The sequence below is a fragment of the Phoenix dactylifera genome, unplaced genomic scaffold, assembly GCF_009389715.1.
Source record: "Phoenix dactylifera cultivar Barhee BC4 unplaced genomic scaffold, palm_55x_up_171113_PBpolish2nd_filt_p 000343F, whole genome shotgun sequence".
Classification (NCBI taxonomy): Eukaryota; Viridiplantae; Streptophyta; class Magnoliopsida; order Arecales; family Arecaceae; genus Phoenix; species Phoenix dactylifera.
The window spans coordinates 197,341-213,365 of record NW_024067803.1 but is presented as its reverse complement, the minus strand read 5'-3'; the positions used below and the strand labels follow the sequence as shown (position 1 = coordinate 213,365).

Below are 16,025 nucleotides of genomic sequence, written 5' to 3'. Positions count from 1 at the left end.
GGGAGCTTTTGGAGGGCCAAAAAGCACTTTCTGGCCCTCCAAAAGTACTTTTAGGTAAAAAACTGTGTTTGGTAAAATTTTCAAGAAGCTGTTTCAGCTTTTGCGGGAAGCTGAAAACAGCTTTTTGGCAGAAGCTCAATTTTGGAGCTTTCCGAAAATGCTGTTTTCAGCTTTGTCGGGAAGCTGTATTTTTGACCAAAATACCCCCATTCTTTTTCCTCCCAAAAATCTCAATCGCACCACCTCTTTCTCTCTCACCATCCCCCCCTCTCTCTCTCCCTCTCTATCTCCTTCTCCTCAATGTCGCCGAAAAAGAAAAAAAAGAAAAAAAAATAAATAAATAAATATGTATATAAACGAACGAATAAATAAATAAATAAAATAATAAATAAATATATTTCAATGAAATAAAATAATAAATAAATAAATAAATAAATAATATTAGTAATTATTTAACCAATTTTTTCACCTAGTTAGAAAATTTGTTAGAGAAATAAATGGTCATCAAAAGAGTAAAAAATTAATTTATACTAATAATTATAATATTTTATACATTTATTATTGTATTATACTATAAATATAATATAATATAATATTATGTTATGTTAAATAATTTAATATTATATTAAATTATTATCCTATAGTATACAATGTTATAGTACTATATTATAATAATATTATGTTACATTACATTAATATTATACTATATCATATATTTATGTATTAATATATATTATATTTTATTATGCACTATTGTATAAACTAGTAATGTCCTTTATGGTCATTTTGTCATGCAAAAGTACTTTCTCAGTTATTTACCAAACAAATGTTAAAGTGCCACAGCACTTTAGAAATGTAGTTACCAAACAGCAAACAGCTTTTTATAACAGCTCTACTGCCAACAGCTCTCTCAAACAGGGCCTATGTCTGCTTCGAGTCCCAATGTGCAATCCACTCTAAAATAAAGGTGGATGGGTTGGGCTGGGCAATAGTTTGGGCTCTGCATGCATAATTGGTACCAAAACCCTGAGCAATGAGATTGTCTTGGGCTCTTTAGAGTTGTACTAAAAGTGAGGACTGGCCCAAGATTTAATTTGAGGGCTGGATGTTTTTTAGCACGAGCATTCTTATTATTTGAGAACTTTTGATTATTAGGTAGCTATCAACTACATCTACGCATGCAACTAATTAGATGTGTAACGTTTTAGCCTGCATGTAAAGTTATATGTATTCGTTGTGTCAGGCAAGGATTTCAGGTTTCTAAAAGGCTGGCTAAGATTGGCCCAAATGAATGCTAGAGCTGCAGTCGCATGCTCAGACGAACCCATCACTGTTCCGGTCCAACTTAAATCCAGGTCATGGCTGGCCTGAGCCAACTTAAAAACGAAGGATTAGAGGGTGGGAAATGGTTGAGGGTTCTCTCTCTCTCTCTCTCTCTCTCGATCACATTACACAAAACTCTGAAGGAGGTGAAAGCTTCTCAAAGCACCGAATTGGCAACATGCAAGAAGAGCTTCTTCTTGAAGAGGAAAAGTTAAAAATAAAAGGAGGCCAGCGGCTCTACATAAGGTCAAGAATACAAGGGCTTGATTAAGACCTGATGAGTTCTCAACATTTATAAACTGGCTGTCCCTTTTCTTTTTTTGGTGATCTTATTTTAAGTTGTAGAAAAGGTTATCTAGAAATGAATCATGAAAACATCAAGCCTTGTCCCAATATTTTGTTCTCAAAGTGGGATCCTACCTGACTTTTGGTTTGACCGGGTCGTTTTCATTTTTACTTTCTAAATCCAATAAACATTATAATGAATATTAAGATTACATAACGGAGACATGGTCAAAACTTTATATTGAGCATTTAGTCACACTGGTAAATCTATAAGGTTTCCAGCTGAGTCTCAAAATCAAATTAATCTCGTCTTATTCTACGTGTTGGAGATTCACTTTAATCAATCAGCCTTTTGAGGTGATATTTTGCATGGCTATTGATGAAGTTATGAGATCGATCATCATCATAACTTTAACTCAAATCCAAGCCTTGCTAAAACTCTATCAACACTTTTCGGGTCGTAGAAGCCTAATATTTGCGCATGGCTTAAGCAGGTTGAGCCCTTGTGGCCACATTTACTCTCTCTCTCTCTTCCTTGAAGGAAACCACATTTCTTGTTACTTCCGAAAAATGCTCATGCAAATTGTGAAATTTGAGTTGTTCCAAAATTTCTGCTGACTGAATCAGCCACAAGCATTGCTTAATTGTGCTATGCCCGAGTCACTTCATATCGAGTAAAATCATGTGGTTTCTAGTATTACCCTGCTTAGATTTCAAAAAGGACTCAAAAATGTTTGCATAAACTATTTTTACAAAGTGACCATAAAATGATCTTGATGTTAGCTGGGTGATTTCTGATTAACATATAGTTTGTTTCTGAAAGTGCATTTCAATTAACTTATACATGAGAAAATAAATTAAACTCTCTTTATGTGAGCAGTCGATGTTCATGAAATTGATTTATCTAGTAAATTGAGTATGCTAACGGATTCACTCAGTAAAGTAATTATAGTTGTTTATTAAGTGACACGAGTTCAAATTCTGTCGTCATTCTAAATTTAGATGAGAGACTCAGAAGCACTATGCCCTAAAGTGATTGGACCGGATCATCCCGAGCCCGATAAAGCTGGCTTCTCCATCCTAATTGTTAGAAAAAAACAGTAAATTGGTTGGATCACACTTTTAGGCAGATTGAAATAAGTTATATATGTTCTTGAAAGTGGTATGCCTATTTATAATGATGCTTAATTAACAAGTTTGGATTCTTTTCAATGTTTGAAGTTGCTTGTGTATAATGGCCTCATATTAATATAATGGTCGAGAATTATGTTAGGCCGTGCAGCAAGTGGAAGTTGACAAATTTTTAAGCAAAGTGGAAGTTATGTATCGAATGAAAATTAAACTGTTTCATAGGTTATCTTTTCTTTGTCATATGTCCTAAGTTGGCTTGCTGTCCTACATGCATGTCACCTTACTAAGTCGTTAATCGAGTTTAAATTAAGCAAACCACCGCCCTTGCAGGCCTGCACGTTTACTAGTTCAGACTTCCAAGTAGTAGGTGTTCCCAAATCGGTGGGTCTGAAAACATTGAAAGCAACGGCTCACCAATGGAAGAGGACGTATACTTATATTAGTAAATGATTTAAAAGGAGGAAAAGGTCGTGGTGGCTTCACATGGCTAGCTTGAGTGGTTTGGTTGAAGATTGACCTCTTCCTTTCATATAACACCTATTGCATTTTTATCTTAAAAAGAAAAGAAAGATAGACACATACCATGATGGCAATTTTATACAACAAACTTATTGATCATCATGTTAAATGTATAACTAATAAGTGCATATATATGCACATATGTTTATGCATACATAATTTAAAGAGGATCGGAATAGTGATGTAGCAAAACATATATATCATAAAACATTCTTTGAAATTGAAAATTTGTAAGCAGATACATGTATGCACGCATGCATGGGTGTTTGCATGTATAGAGTTTAATCAGCGTCCTTCTTTTACATAGCTCTTTCATATATGTTCTTAAAAACCAGCCAAATTAACTTAATTTTATTAAATTTAGTCTCAAGATTCAAGGCGTTGACTTGCAGATGTATCAAACAAATGAGATTGAGAGCTTGATGCATGAATAGTGTTTAAAAAAAAGCACTTAAACATTATGTTGTATCTTGGTTCTGGGCTTATGCCAGAGGCATCTAGGACTCATTAAGCATGAGGACATTAGCATGTTATGAAAATTCTGACGATCTAAGATTTGATGTGAAAATTTATGGACCAGATATAAGGTTTAATTTAATGTAAGAGGCTAAAGAAGTTCTTAAATGGGTTGGTGAGGCTTTCCCTTATTCTAATTCTACACTCAAGCAGTCCGAATTGACTATGCGGCCACCTACCTAATGGACCATCAATCTTGGCCACTACTCAAACTTGCTTCCTTGTTTATCCAAGAGAACAGCCTTAACAACTCTCTGCATCCATCACTGCTCATCTATAAATAGGGAACCAGCCCTTCCTCAGCCATTCCATCCTTCAAATTACTCTCTGATCAAAGACAAAACAACCTTCTCTTCTTTCCTTCTTTTTCACCAATCAATATGGTTGCAGGATCCGTCGTCGAGGAGTGCAAGTCGACGGTAGCCCTCGGCAGGCTATGGAAGGCTGGCATCCTTGATGTGCACAACTTGATGCCAAGACTCGCACCTGAACACATCTCAAGTGTAGAGATTGGTGGTGGTGATGGCGGAGTCGGCACCATCAAGAAATTTAACTTCACCGACGGTATGAATTTATGACAACCTTATGTGTTTTTTTTTAAGGCCTATTCTTAAAAATAGGAAAAAAAAAAAGAAGACGACTCTGCACTTACGTGGATAACAGATGTGGCTCTTTTATATTGGTGAGAGCTGGACATGGCCTGGGCTTGTCGGTATTGACCAAAAAAACCACAAAAGATGCTGAATACGGTTAAGAAAAAAAAAATTTAACAAAAAAATAAAAACGGTAGATCTTAATAGAGAAGAGACAAGAGTCCATTGCATATCTGTTGAACCCCCATGATTTAATAAATACAACCACTCCAATGCCTGATATGCGATATAAGTTGCCACCTTTTCTTTTAGTTCCTCCTTTTTCCTTTCCTTCCCTCCTCCTCCTCCTCCGATCCTTCTTTTCTTCTTCCTTTCTTTTTTTGATCAAACAATCAAAGAATCATTATGTACCAAAAAAAAAGCAGTGACAAAATTAATCACTCTGGTCAACTAATGAACCATCTAACAATATTACTTTTAATCCATGCAACTCTGCACAGCTGTGAAGTTGCCGGCCAACTTTGTGAAGGACCGGGTGGACGTGCTGGACAACGAGAAGCATGTGTTCAAGTACTCTGTCGTCGAAGGAGGGCTTCTTGGCGTGAGACTGAAGTCGTACTCGTTCGACCATAAGTTTGAGGCTGCCAGCGATGGCAGCACCGTCGGGAAGGTCATTCTAGAGTATGAAACCCTCGACGACACTGATCTCAGCGAAGAGGAGAAGGGCCTGCTCATGGGTGCAGTGCTGGGGATGATGAAGGCTGTGGAAGGATTTTTGCTTGCAAACCCTGACGCATATGCCTAAGGCTCTCGGACTGCATGCAGAGGACTGAGTCATGGTAGCTGGCCATGCTTTCAGTGTTTGCTTTGAGTGTGCTTTTATTGGGAGGATTGTGAGTGCTTTGTCTTGAAAGAAGTCGAGAATAAGTGGTGATATCTTGATGCGATGTCTCAAGAAGGGCGCGGCTCCCTTGTTTCATCTCTTATTCCTCTCGGATGTGCTTGTTTTTCTCATCTCAAATGAATAATGTGTGGTTTACATTTCAGAAGCTGCAACCTCACTGCATCGATTTTATTGCTCTTTATATGATTACGCTTGAGTGAACCTCCATTCATATCCAGTCAAGTTTAGATTGGATGATACAAATCTCATACCTATGATCCAAGTTATCATATATGATTTTCTAAATTGCTTACATACTAAAAATCATGTAATTTAATTTGAAAATCTCTAATCTATGCATTAAATAGTCAAAAAAATATGTATCATCTCATATTATTTAAAATATTCAAATTTTTGAGATGAGAAGGATGAGGCAATGTGTGTGTTGGGGAGAGATGAAATACCGGAAATGCACAAGAAAAGTAGTCCTTAGGTGCATCAATGAACAAAAAAAAAAATCCCGACCATGAGATGTGATGATGGCAATAATAGAATCCTAGAGAGAAATTAGAAAAAGATTATGATTTGTTACTCGTGGGTTAGGAACGGCTATCATGACCATTATTTTTTCATCTAATTGCATTAAAAAATAAACTATTTATTGGAGTATGCAAGGTGCCAACTGCTCGAAGTTTCAACTTCGACCATCCAACCAAGATGATTGAATGGGACAGAAAAAAAAAAAAAAGGATGTCAAAGCAAGACCCAACTTATCAAACAAAAAAAAAATCTTCCGGAGTACAAAATTCCAAGGGGGTCAACAGAGTTTGTGACAAATTGCTCTAGCGCCAAACGAAATACGATGAGCAACCTAGTTAATCCAGTAACTACATAGCTATAAAAAAAAGAAACTCAGGTTAGCAATATATTTAGTTATTAATGACTTAATTGCTCCACGATTTTTATTTTATTTTTCTTGCAAGTGGGGCCTAATCCTCTTGAACAGCGAAAGGAAGTACAACCCATTGTGTCTCTCTTAATCCTTTTTTAAGAACTCCGAAGGCAGCCTGCTGGTCTAGATAACTAATCTATATTCATACGAATAAAATTTAAAAGTATAAATTTTATTATTTGAATTTGTTTAAAAATAAATTAAATTATTGTCACAAAGGTCTTAGAATTGGCTGACATCTCGGGACAAAAACTTTATCTACCAGAAACATAAAAAATTATTTATCTATTTATTTATTTTTCTAAGAGAAGAGTTATTAGATCAGTGATCACATCATGAAGAGCACCATAAAAATTGTCTCCAACGTAATTTTCTTACTTCTTAACATTATATGTGGAGCATTCTTACTCCTCCTTCCTACTTCTTGTTGAGAAAATGTGCCTCGAAACTCGAAACGACTGCAAATTGAATTCGGCTCAAGTTTGCTTGAAAAATTCTGTACCAATTGAATGGAGTCGACCCCTAGCATCTAGGAGTCGACTCATGTGAAGCTTGAGTCGACCCCAGGGATGAGAGGGTCGACTCGCATCTGCCACAGTGAAGAAACAGAGAGCAGTTTTTTGGGTTGCTTGCAGGAGTCGACTCCAGTCCTGCAGGAGTCGACTCCAGTCCTGCAGGAGTCGACTCCAGCTCTGCAGGAGTCGACTCCAGCTCTGCAGGAGTCGACTCCAGCTCTGCAGGAGTCGACTCTCTCAGGAAGACAGAGCGTGCCAGTTTCGGTGCTGATACTTGGAGTCGACCCGAGGATGTCCGAGTCGACTCGAACTTATCAGGAGTCGACCCCTGAAAGTGAAGAGTCGACTCCTGATCACGGGATTGATTGAAACGATGGCAAGATGGGTTTTTTGACTTAGGGTTTTTCGTAGGGAAGTTTTCTTATGTGTTGAAAACCTATAAATAGGGTTTTTTGGTGAACCCTAGGTGAGATGAGAGCGGCTGTAGTGAGTTTCTTTTGGAGTTCTATCTCTCTTGTAAGCCCTAGGTGTGCAATCTCCAACAGGAAGAGAGATCATTGTAACCCTTGCTGAATATATTGAATCTGTGCGTGTGGCCTCCGTGGACGTAACCCGTATTGGGGTGAACCACGTAAAATTGTTGTCTTTGTGATTGTTTGATTTTATTCTCTACTTCTTCTTCTTCTCGATTCGTCTTTCCGCAGTTTGGATCCAGAAAGGGAATAGTACGATTGAAGGGTGAGTGCTTTCATCTCGCAACAACTGGTATCAGAGCAACGTTCCCTGTGTTCCAATGGCTGACGAAGGAAGATTGAGGATAGAGAAATTCAACGGACAGAACTTTGGTGTGTGGAAGATACAGATGGAAGATTACTTGCTCTCAAAGGATCTGGATCTACCACTGGGCGGAGAAGAAGCGAAGCCGATAGACATGCCGTCGGAGAAGTGGGAGCGTCTTGATAAGAAGGCGCTCGCCGCTATCCGTTTGTCCTTGGCATTGGAGATCCTCGCCAATATATCCAAAGTAAAGACTGCAAAAGATTTGATGGACACACTGGCTTCCATATATGATGAGCCAACAGGAGCGAACAAGGTATTCCTGATTCGACGATTATTCACTTTGAAGATGAGAGACAGTGGGAGTGTTCATTCACATCTGAGTGAATTCAATACCCTATGTGCCCAATTGGAATCTGTGAAGATCACGTTCACTGATGAGGTGAAGGCGTGGGCTCTTCTAGGTCAGATGCCTGAAAGTTGGGAAGGCTTTATCACGGCTGTTAGTAATTCTTCGGAAAAGACTACAGCGAGGTTTGATGAAGTGGTAGCTCTTATTCTGAGTGAAGAGGCTCGAAGAAAAACCCTGGATCCATCAGCAAGTTCATCTGGGAACGCGCTGGCTTTTGAAGAACGTGGAAGGACTTCAAAGAAGGGAGACAGAAATAGGGGTGGACGATCCAAGTCTAGAAACAAGTCTAGACCTCTTGAAAAGTGCTGGAATTGTGGGCAGAAGGGTCACTTGAGAAAAGACTGCAAAGTGTCGAAGAACAATGGTGGTTCTGACACTAAAGCAAGTGCTAATTTAGCCGAAACTGCAAGTGAAGATGATGCCCTGATACTTTCCTGTGATATTCATCCGGAGTCGTGGATAGTCGACTCAGGTGCCTCGTTCCATGCTACTGGGAACAAGGCAATCATCTCAAACTATGTTGCAGGTGATCATGGCAAGGTGTATCTTGGTGATGGAAATAGTTGCAACATCGTAGGAAAGGGAGATGCTCAGATAAAGACATCAAGTGGGATGACTTTAACTCTGAAAGATGTGCGACATGTACCCAAACTGGCTCGAAATCTGATTTCGGTAAGTCAGTTGTCGGATTTGGGGTTTGTGACCACCTTCAATGATGATGCTTGGAAGATCACTAAGGGAGCCTTGGTGATTGCTCGAGGTGTAAGGTCAGGAACACTATACATGACAGCTGATACTGATTCCACCGTCAGTGCTGCAAATCCGACTGTTGATGCAAGGACATGGCACATGAGACTCGGCCACATGAGTCAGAAAGGGATGAAGGTGATGATGTCCAAAAGAAAATTGGGAGATCTGAAATCTGTGGATTTGGAATTCTGTGAAGATTGTGTACTGTCAAAACAGAAGAAGGTCAGTTTTTCAAAAGGAGGTAGTACCAAGAAAAATTCTAAGTTGGAACTCGTACATACTGACGTATGGGGACCAACTCAAGTGGCTTCTCATGGAGGAGCAAGGTACTATGTCACGTTCATCGACGACGCTACCCGAAAGCTATGGGTCTACTTCTTGAAGTACAAATCCGATGTATTTGAGAAGTTCAAGAGGTGGAAGGCTTTAGTGGAGAATGAGACAGGTCAGAGATTGAAGTGTCTCAAGTCTGACAATGGGGGCGAATACTGCAGTGATGAGTTTGAGACTTATTGTGCCTCAGCTGGAATTCGAAGACTAAAGACGGTTCCAGAAACGCCACAGCAAAATGGTGTTGCAGAACGCATGAACCGCACCATCAATGAGCGGGCACGATGCATGAGGCTTCATGCAGGGTTGCCGAAGATTTTTTGGGCGGAAGCGGTCAGTACAGCAGTGTATCTGATCAACAGAGGGCTTTCAGTTGCATTGGAGCTTGGACTGCCGGAGGAAGCATGGACTGGGAAAGAGGTGAAACTATCTCACTTGCGTACTTTTGGTTGCATCTCTTACGTGCTCGATACTGCAGACAATCGAACCAAGCTGGATGCAAAGTCAAAGAAGTGCACATTCATTGGGTACGGTGGTGATGATTTTGGATACCGACTCTGGGATGCGACAGATCGGAAAGTCATCAGGAGCAGAAATGTTGTATTCAATGAAGAGGTTCTGTACAAGGACCTGCAGCAACAGACGAGCCAAGGCGTCAAAGCTGTAAAATCGGAATATGCAGAGCTGGATGATGAAACAATGTCTCGAGACGATGAAGAAGTTGCTGAGCCAGTGGGAGAAGCACAGCAAGAAGAAGAACCTCCAGCTGATATCTCGATTGCTTTACGCAAGTGTAAAAGAAATAGAAAAACTCCGTCTAGGTATGCTGACTCCCTACAATACCTGTTGCTTACGGATGGTGGTGAGCCAGAAAGCTACAAGGAGGTTTTGCAGGTTGAAGCCAGTGACAAGTGGAAGCTTGCCATGGATGATGAAATGGATTCCCTATCATCCAATAGGACGTGGGACTTGGTTCCACTTCCGAAGGGGAAGAGAGCTTTGCACAACAAGTGGGTATACAGACTAAAGCTTGAACCAGATGGTTCTGAGAGGTTCAAAGCGAGACTTGTTGTCAAGGGTTTTCAGCAGAAGGAGGGCATTGATTTTGACGAGATCTTTTCTCCAGTTGTGAAGATGTCTACTATCCGGATGGTGTTGAGTATAGTGGCAGCCAAAGACTTACATCTTGAGCAGCTTGACATCAAGACTGCATTTTTACATGGCGACCTTGAAGAGGAAATCTACATGAAGCAGCCAGAAGGATATGTAGTGAAGAGGAAGAAAGATTGGGTGTGCCGACTTCAGAAAAGTTTGTACGGGTTGAAACAAGCACCTCGTCAGTGGTACTTAAAGTTTGATCAGTTTATGCTGAAGAATAAGTTTCAGAGGTGTAATGGTGATCATTGCTGCTACTTTAAGGGATTGAAAAGCTCATATATCATTCTACTTCTGTATGTAGATGATATGTTGGTGGCAAGTGCCAACATGGGAGAGATTGTGAAACTGAAGAAACAATTATCCCAGGAGTTTTCAATGAAGGACTTGGGTGAAGCCAAGAAAGTCCTTGGGATGCGTATCAGCAGGGACAGGAAGCTTAAAACGTTGAAGTTGTCTCAAGCAGAGTACATTGATAAGGTGCTGAAGCGGTTCAATATGGACGGGGCTAAAGCTGTGAGTACTCCGCTGGGCGCACACTTCAAGTTATCTAAGCAGGAGTGTCCGACTACGCAGGATGATCGAGATGAGATGAAGTATGTACCCTACTCATCAGCGGTCGGAAGCCTTATGTATGCCATGGTTTGCACGAGACCGGATATTGCCCATGCAGTGGGAGTGGTGAGCAGATACATGAGCGATCCAGGCCAGGAGCATTGGAGAGCTGTGAAGTGGATATTGCGGTATCTGAAAGGAACCAGAGACTTAGGACTACGCTATGGTGGTCCTGATGTTTGCCTACATGGTTTCGTGGATTCTGACATGGCTGGAGACATTGATGGCAGAAAGAGTACTACTAGGTATGTGTTCACGTTGGGAAGTGCTGCAGTTTCATGGGTTTCGAAATTGCAGAAGATTGTAGCATTGTCTACGACCGAGGCCGAATACGTTGCTCTTACTGAAGCGAGCAAGGAGATGGTTTGGTTACAAGGTTTGATGAAAGAGCTTGGCATGGAGCAAGGCGATGCAAAGTTGTATAGCGACAGCCAGAGTGCTATACATTTGGCAAAGAATGCTGCTTTTCACTCAAGGACCAAACACATTGATATCAGATATCACTTTATTCGGTCACTCCTCGAAGAAGATTTTTTCCGGCTAGAGAAGATACATACAATGGACAACCCAGCAGATATGTTGACAAAGGTGGTTATTCTTGAGAAGTTGCACATATGTGCATCTTCTGTTGGTCTTCACAGCTAGAAGTGAAGACAGAGGTTCACACACATAGAGGATGATTTGGAGATCATGTTGCTGATGGGGTTACGGTTATTTCAGGCTTGTTTCTCGGCAAGTGGGAGATTGTTGAGAAAATGTGCCTCGAAACTCGAAACGACTGCAAATTGAATTCGGCTCAAGTTTGCTTGAAAAATTCTGTACCAATTGAATGGAGTCGACCCCTAGCATCTAGGAGTCGACTCATGTGAAGCTTGAGTCGACCCCAGGGATGAGAGGGTCGACTCGCATCTGCCACAGTGAAGAAACAGAGAGCAGTTTTTTGGGTTGCTTGCAGGAGTCGACTCCAGTCCTGCAGGAGTCGACTCTAGTCCTGCAGGAGTCGACTCCAGCTCTGCAGGAGTCGACTCTCTCAGGAAGACAGAGCGTGCCAGTTTTGGTGCTGATACTTGGAGTCGACCCGAGGATGTCCGAGTCGACTCGAACTTATCAGGAGTCGACCCCTGAAAGTGAAGAGTCGACTCCTGATCACGCGATTGATTGAAACGATGGCAAGATGGGTTTTTTGACTTAGGGTTTTTCGTAGGGAAGTTTCCTTATGTGTTGAAAACCTATAAATAAGGTTTTTTGGTGAACCCTAGGTGAGATGAGAGCGGCTGTAGTGAGTTTCTTTTGGAGTTCTATCTCTCTTGTAAGCCCTAGGTGTGCAATCTCCAACAGGAAGAGAGATCATTGTAACCCTTGCTGAATATATTGAATCTGTGCGTGTGGCCTCCGTGGACGTAACCCGTATTGGGGTGAACCACGTAAAATTGTTGTCTTTGTGATTGTTTGATTTTATTCTCTACTTCTTCTTCTTCTCGATTCGTCTTTCCACAGTTTGGATCCAGAAAGGGAATAGTACGATTGAAGGGTGAGTGCTTTCATCTCGCAACACTTCTTGGCAAAAAATATAGTTCTTGACAATATCTTCACTCATACATCCATTTTGTCAACTTCCCAACCGAGCATCCTTCATAAATTCTATATAAGAAATTATTTTGATTAAAATGAAGCATGCCACCTCTTTGATAATTATATCTCTTAGCCGAGACTTAGACTTGCACCGAGAAAAGTGGAGGTCCCTGTACACATCTTTGACCTCTAGGAGATATAAAATTCAAGGGTAATTGCCCCAAAGTCCTTGATTAGAGCAGAATTATACATATAATATCTACTAACCAAAAATTTATCTCTCAATGCCTCTTTTCCTAGTTTGTTTTAATGTTTAGTTCCTTCTTCCCTCACATACTATATATGCCCTTGACTAACTGATCTTTTCCTGCCAAATCCTTAGAAAGCTTTGTTCCCATCCTCTACTCCAAATCATTTTCAAATCCCTCTTTTTTCACCTTAAGACACCATCAATTCCCTTCAACCCTCTCTCTCTCTCTCTCTCTCTCTCTCTCTCTCTCTCTCTCTCTCTCTCTCTTGTGTTGGATGACTTATTATTTTCACCTTCTTTTGTGTATGATACTATCCATCTAGCATGGTCCTTTGTGACAATTAGGTATTTTTCACTCTTTGCATACAATGTCCGTTCACTTATGCAGACTTGGATTTATTTTTGCAAAATGAATACTTTTCATTACTATGTATAATTGTAGCAGGTCCTTTTTACAGAACTTTTTATAATTTTCGCATTTTTATGTACATTTTTCACCTATTTCTGTATATTTTTGATAAATATGCGTACAAATCTGAATAATGATATAAAATATACTTTAACTATGTATATTCTAGCATGTCTTTTATATTGGAGCTAGGGTGCGAGAACAACTAAGGTGAATACGGATTTGGGAATTGTAAGTTATAGAGGGGTTTTTTAGTCATATAGCCTCAAAATCAGTTAATTCGGACTGAACATAACCATGGAGCGCAAGAAACTTCTTGTCCATGGGGACTAAGAATACAATTCCGGTTCAAGCAGGGATCCAGAGGACAATTTCATAAGTGAATATTGATAGCTTACCTTACCTTCCATCTGATGTAATCCAAGGAAAGTCCTAATCATTTGACCATTTCAATACCTAACTCACCGCTCATATAAGAAATAGAATATATTTATATTTCAGGGCGATACAATATTTTATATAATTGGGAACAAAATAATAGTCTTCCAATTTTATTTAATCTCACAATGAATGTATACTAAAAACTGGCACAATTTTATATTAAAAGTCGTGCTATGTATGGCTGGACAATTGAGGTGGATTTGATATGGCAATTGAGGCTATATAAACTAGGCTGGCCAACCAATTCCACCACCATTGTGACTTCCTGGAAGAAAAAGAAAATCCAGCTCTTGAAAGGGTCAAGGAAGATTACCACAACATTTGGAGATGCTTTGCATCTCTTCCTCTGTGCTCTTCTTTGCAATTTCTTCTTGTCTCTCTCTTGTACATATCCTCTTCTTTAATAAATTTGGAGAAAGTTTCTTATTTCCTCCTCATTCCATAAAAAAAAAAAGAAACTGAGCTAGATGCACGATAGAGTGTACTAAAATTGAATGTTATTTCCTCCTCCATTTCTTTCCTTTTTTTTAAACTATGTACCGAGCACTTCTTTGAATGTTACTACCTCTTACCATCAAGCTAGGCAAGAGGTTGGGATTCGATTCCAATGGGATCAATCCCCAATGTTGGAGACTATATAGGATAGGAAACATGAGGATTAGCCCTTCTTAGTTAATAAAAAAGATCCCTTTTTTTTTCCTAGAATAAAAGGCAATTGGCTAACAAATTGACCAGGCCAAGCAACCTTTTGAAAAATCCTCACTCAAACCTATCCATTGGAGTTGCATGACACGCGACTGAGGATATACCGAATATTACCAAGATGGATTGGTGAGGTTTTTACTTATTTTAGTCCCACATTGGAAGTAGTCTCAGTTGACCAGGTTAACGCCTATCTCACCCATCCATAAATAATGGCCGTCCCTGCCGATCCTCAATTTTCTTTGACCTGACTCGGCTCGCTCCTGCCTAGTTGGCTCCTTGTTTAGCTGAAAGACGCTTGGCGCGGAGCCAATAGCCAAACTATAACTCGTCATTCTCCATCTATAAGTAGAGTCACCTTCCCCTAACGTAGCTCGTCATCTTCCACTTAAATCTTCTGATTAGCTCCTTGTTGTCTTCGTTTTTCTTGCCTGCCACCATGGTTGCCGGATCCATCACAGAGGTGTGCTCGTCAACTGTTGCCCTTGAGAGGCTGTGGAAGGCTGGTGTCCTTGACGCTGATAAGTTGATGCCTCAGATCGCCCCCCAGTTCATCTCAAGCATCGAAGTCCTCGAAGGAGATGGTGGAGTTGGCACTGTCAGAAAGTATACCTTCACTGAAGGTTCGTAGAAATTTATGACTTTGTTGCAAGAATTGATGAGCCTGCTTTGAGAAATGATCTTTGCATGAAGCACTGCTTCGGGATGCTTTCGTGCTAATTATTAGACAAATAAATACAATTCAATTGCATAGCTGTTGGGAACATACGACTCTGATTATCAAAATTCTTGTCATTTGATCTGGATGCAAAATACCAGTTACTACAAGCCGAGAGTCATTTGCTATAAATTCACCATTGAGTTAAACAGACATGTACTTAAAAGCTAAAATATCGATCATCTCGAAGTTTGACCGAGTCGATGATGGAGGCTCCATAGCTCCTATTGAATTTGAAAGTTCAAACTCATATTTGCTTCGAACATATGGAAGCATCAACCTAATACAGGTATTCAGTTGTGATGAGGCTTGGCTAGTGATGCTCTATAGTCATGTAGATGTAAATTTCCACTCTATATCAGCATAATTATACTTGATTAATATAGGTTAGTATTAGATATGTTATGCTATCAATGATTTGTCAATCTAACATAGTTCATTCCTGCGCAAAAAAGATCTAACATGGTCTTTTTCATTCAATGAAACTGGGGAAAGCGTCTCGCTTCCTCCATTTTTCCTCAAAAAAAAAAGGAAAAAAAAATCTAACACAGTCCGTTTGATCCATGCAACTCTTCCAGCCGTGAAGGGGCCGGTCAACTTCCTGAAGGAGCGCGTGGAAGCGTTGGACAGCGAGAACAAAATCTTCGAGTACTCAGTTATCGAAGGAGGGCTCATCGGCCTGAGACTAAAGCTGTGTTCATTTGAGCTCAAGTTTGAGCTTGGAAGTGATGGCAGCAGTGTCGGGAAGCTCACCTTAAAATACGAGACCCTCGATGACACTGATCTTGGTGAAGAGGAGAAGGGTATGCTCATGGAAGGACCCCTGGGGATAATGAAGGCTGTGGAAGGATTTTTGCTTGCAAACCCAGATGCATACACTTAATTAGCTTCTTACGCTGGAAGTATATATAGTACTCTGTATGTGCTTGTATATGAAGAGATTGCGAGTGCTTGGTCTTGGAGGGGAGCGGTAATAAGTGATGTCTTGATGAGGCAGCCCGAGACAAGGGCCATGAATCCCTTATTTCCTCTGCTATTCGTGTGTTGTGTTTTTTGCTTAATTACGTGAGTTCATATGGATGACATAATCAGAAGTTTTAGTGGATAATAGCAGCTACGAACTTGAGTGTTCCTCTACACTCTTGCAGTTCTATGTTCATAAATCTCTTGGTTTTCA

General features: G+C 40.1%; 2 protein-coding genes across 2 annotated transcripts; both read left to right on the top strand.

Annotated features, from left to right (window-relative positions):
- Positions 1 to 4,079: 4,079 nt before the first annotated feature.
- LOC103711447 (major pollen allergen Aln g 1-like) lies at positions 4,080 to 5,416 on the top strand. Its single transcript, XM_008797586.3, has 2 exons — positions 4,080 to 4,338; positions 4,868 to 5,416. The coding sequence occupies exons 1-2, from the start codon at positions 4,155 to 4,157 to the stop codon at positions 5,170 to 5,172; spliced, it is 489 nt and encodes a 162-aa protein (XP_008795808.2). The 5' UTR covers positions 4,080 to 4,154; the 3' UTR covers positions 5,173 to 5,416.
- A 9,080-nt stretch (positions 5,417 to 14,496) lies between these two features.
- On the top strand, positions 14,497 to 16,025 carry LOC120105685 (major pollen allergen Aln g 1-like). The gene is made up of 2 exons (XM_039118358.1): positions 14,497 to 14,753; positions 15,427 to 16,025. The coding sequence occupies exons 1-2, from the start codon at positions 14,570 to 14,572 to the stop codon at positions 15,729 to 15,731; spliced, it is 489 nt and encodes a 162-aa protein (XP_038974286.1). The 5' UTR covers positions 14,497 to 14,569; the 3' UTR covers positions 15,732 to 16,025.

Excerpts from the sequence above, each read along its gene's own strand:
- LOC103711447 (XM_008797586.3), top strand. The coding sequence starts at position 4,155 with ATGGTTGCAGGATCCGTCGTCGAGGAGTGCAAGTCGACGGTAGCCCTC. Across the intron at positions 4,339-4,867 it reads GAAATTTAACTTCACCGACG|CTGTGAAGTTGCCGGCCAAC; the intron begins GTATGAATTTAT and ends AACTCTGCACAG.
- LOC120105685 (XM_039118358.1), top strand. The coding sequence starts at position 14,570 with ATGGTTGCCGGATCCATCACAGAGGTGTGCTCGTCAACTGTTGCCCTT. Across the intron at positions 14,754-15,426 it reads AAAGTATACCTTCACTGAAG|CCGTGAAGGGGCCGGTCAAC; the intron begins GTTCGTAGAAAT and ends CAACTCTTCCAG.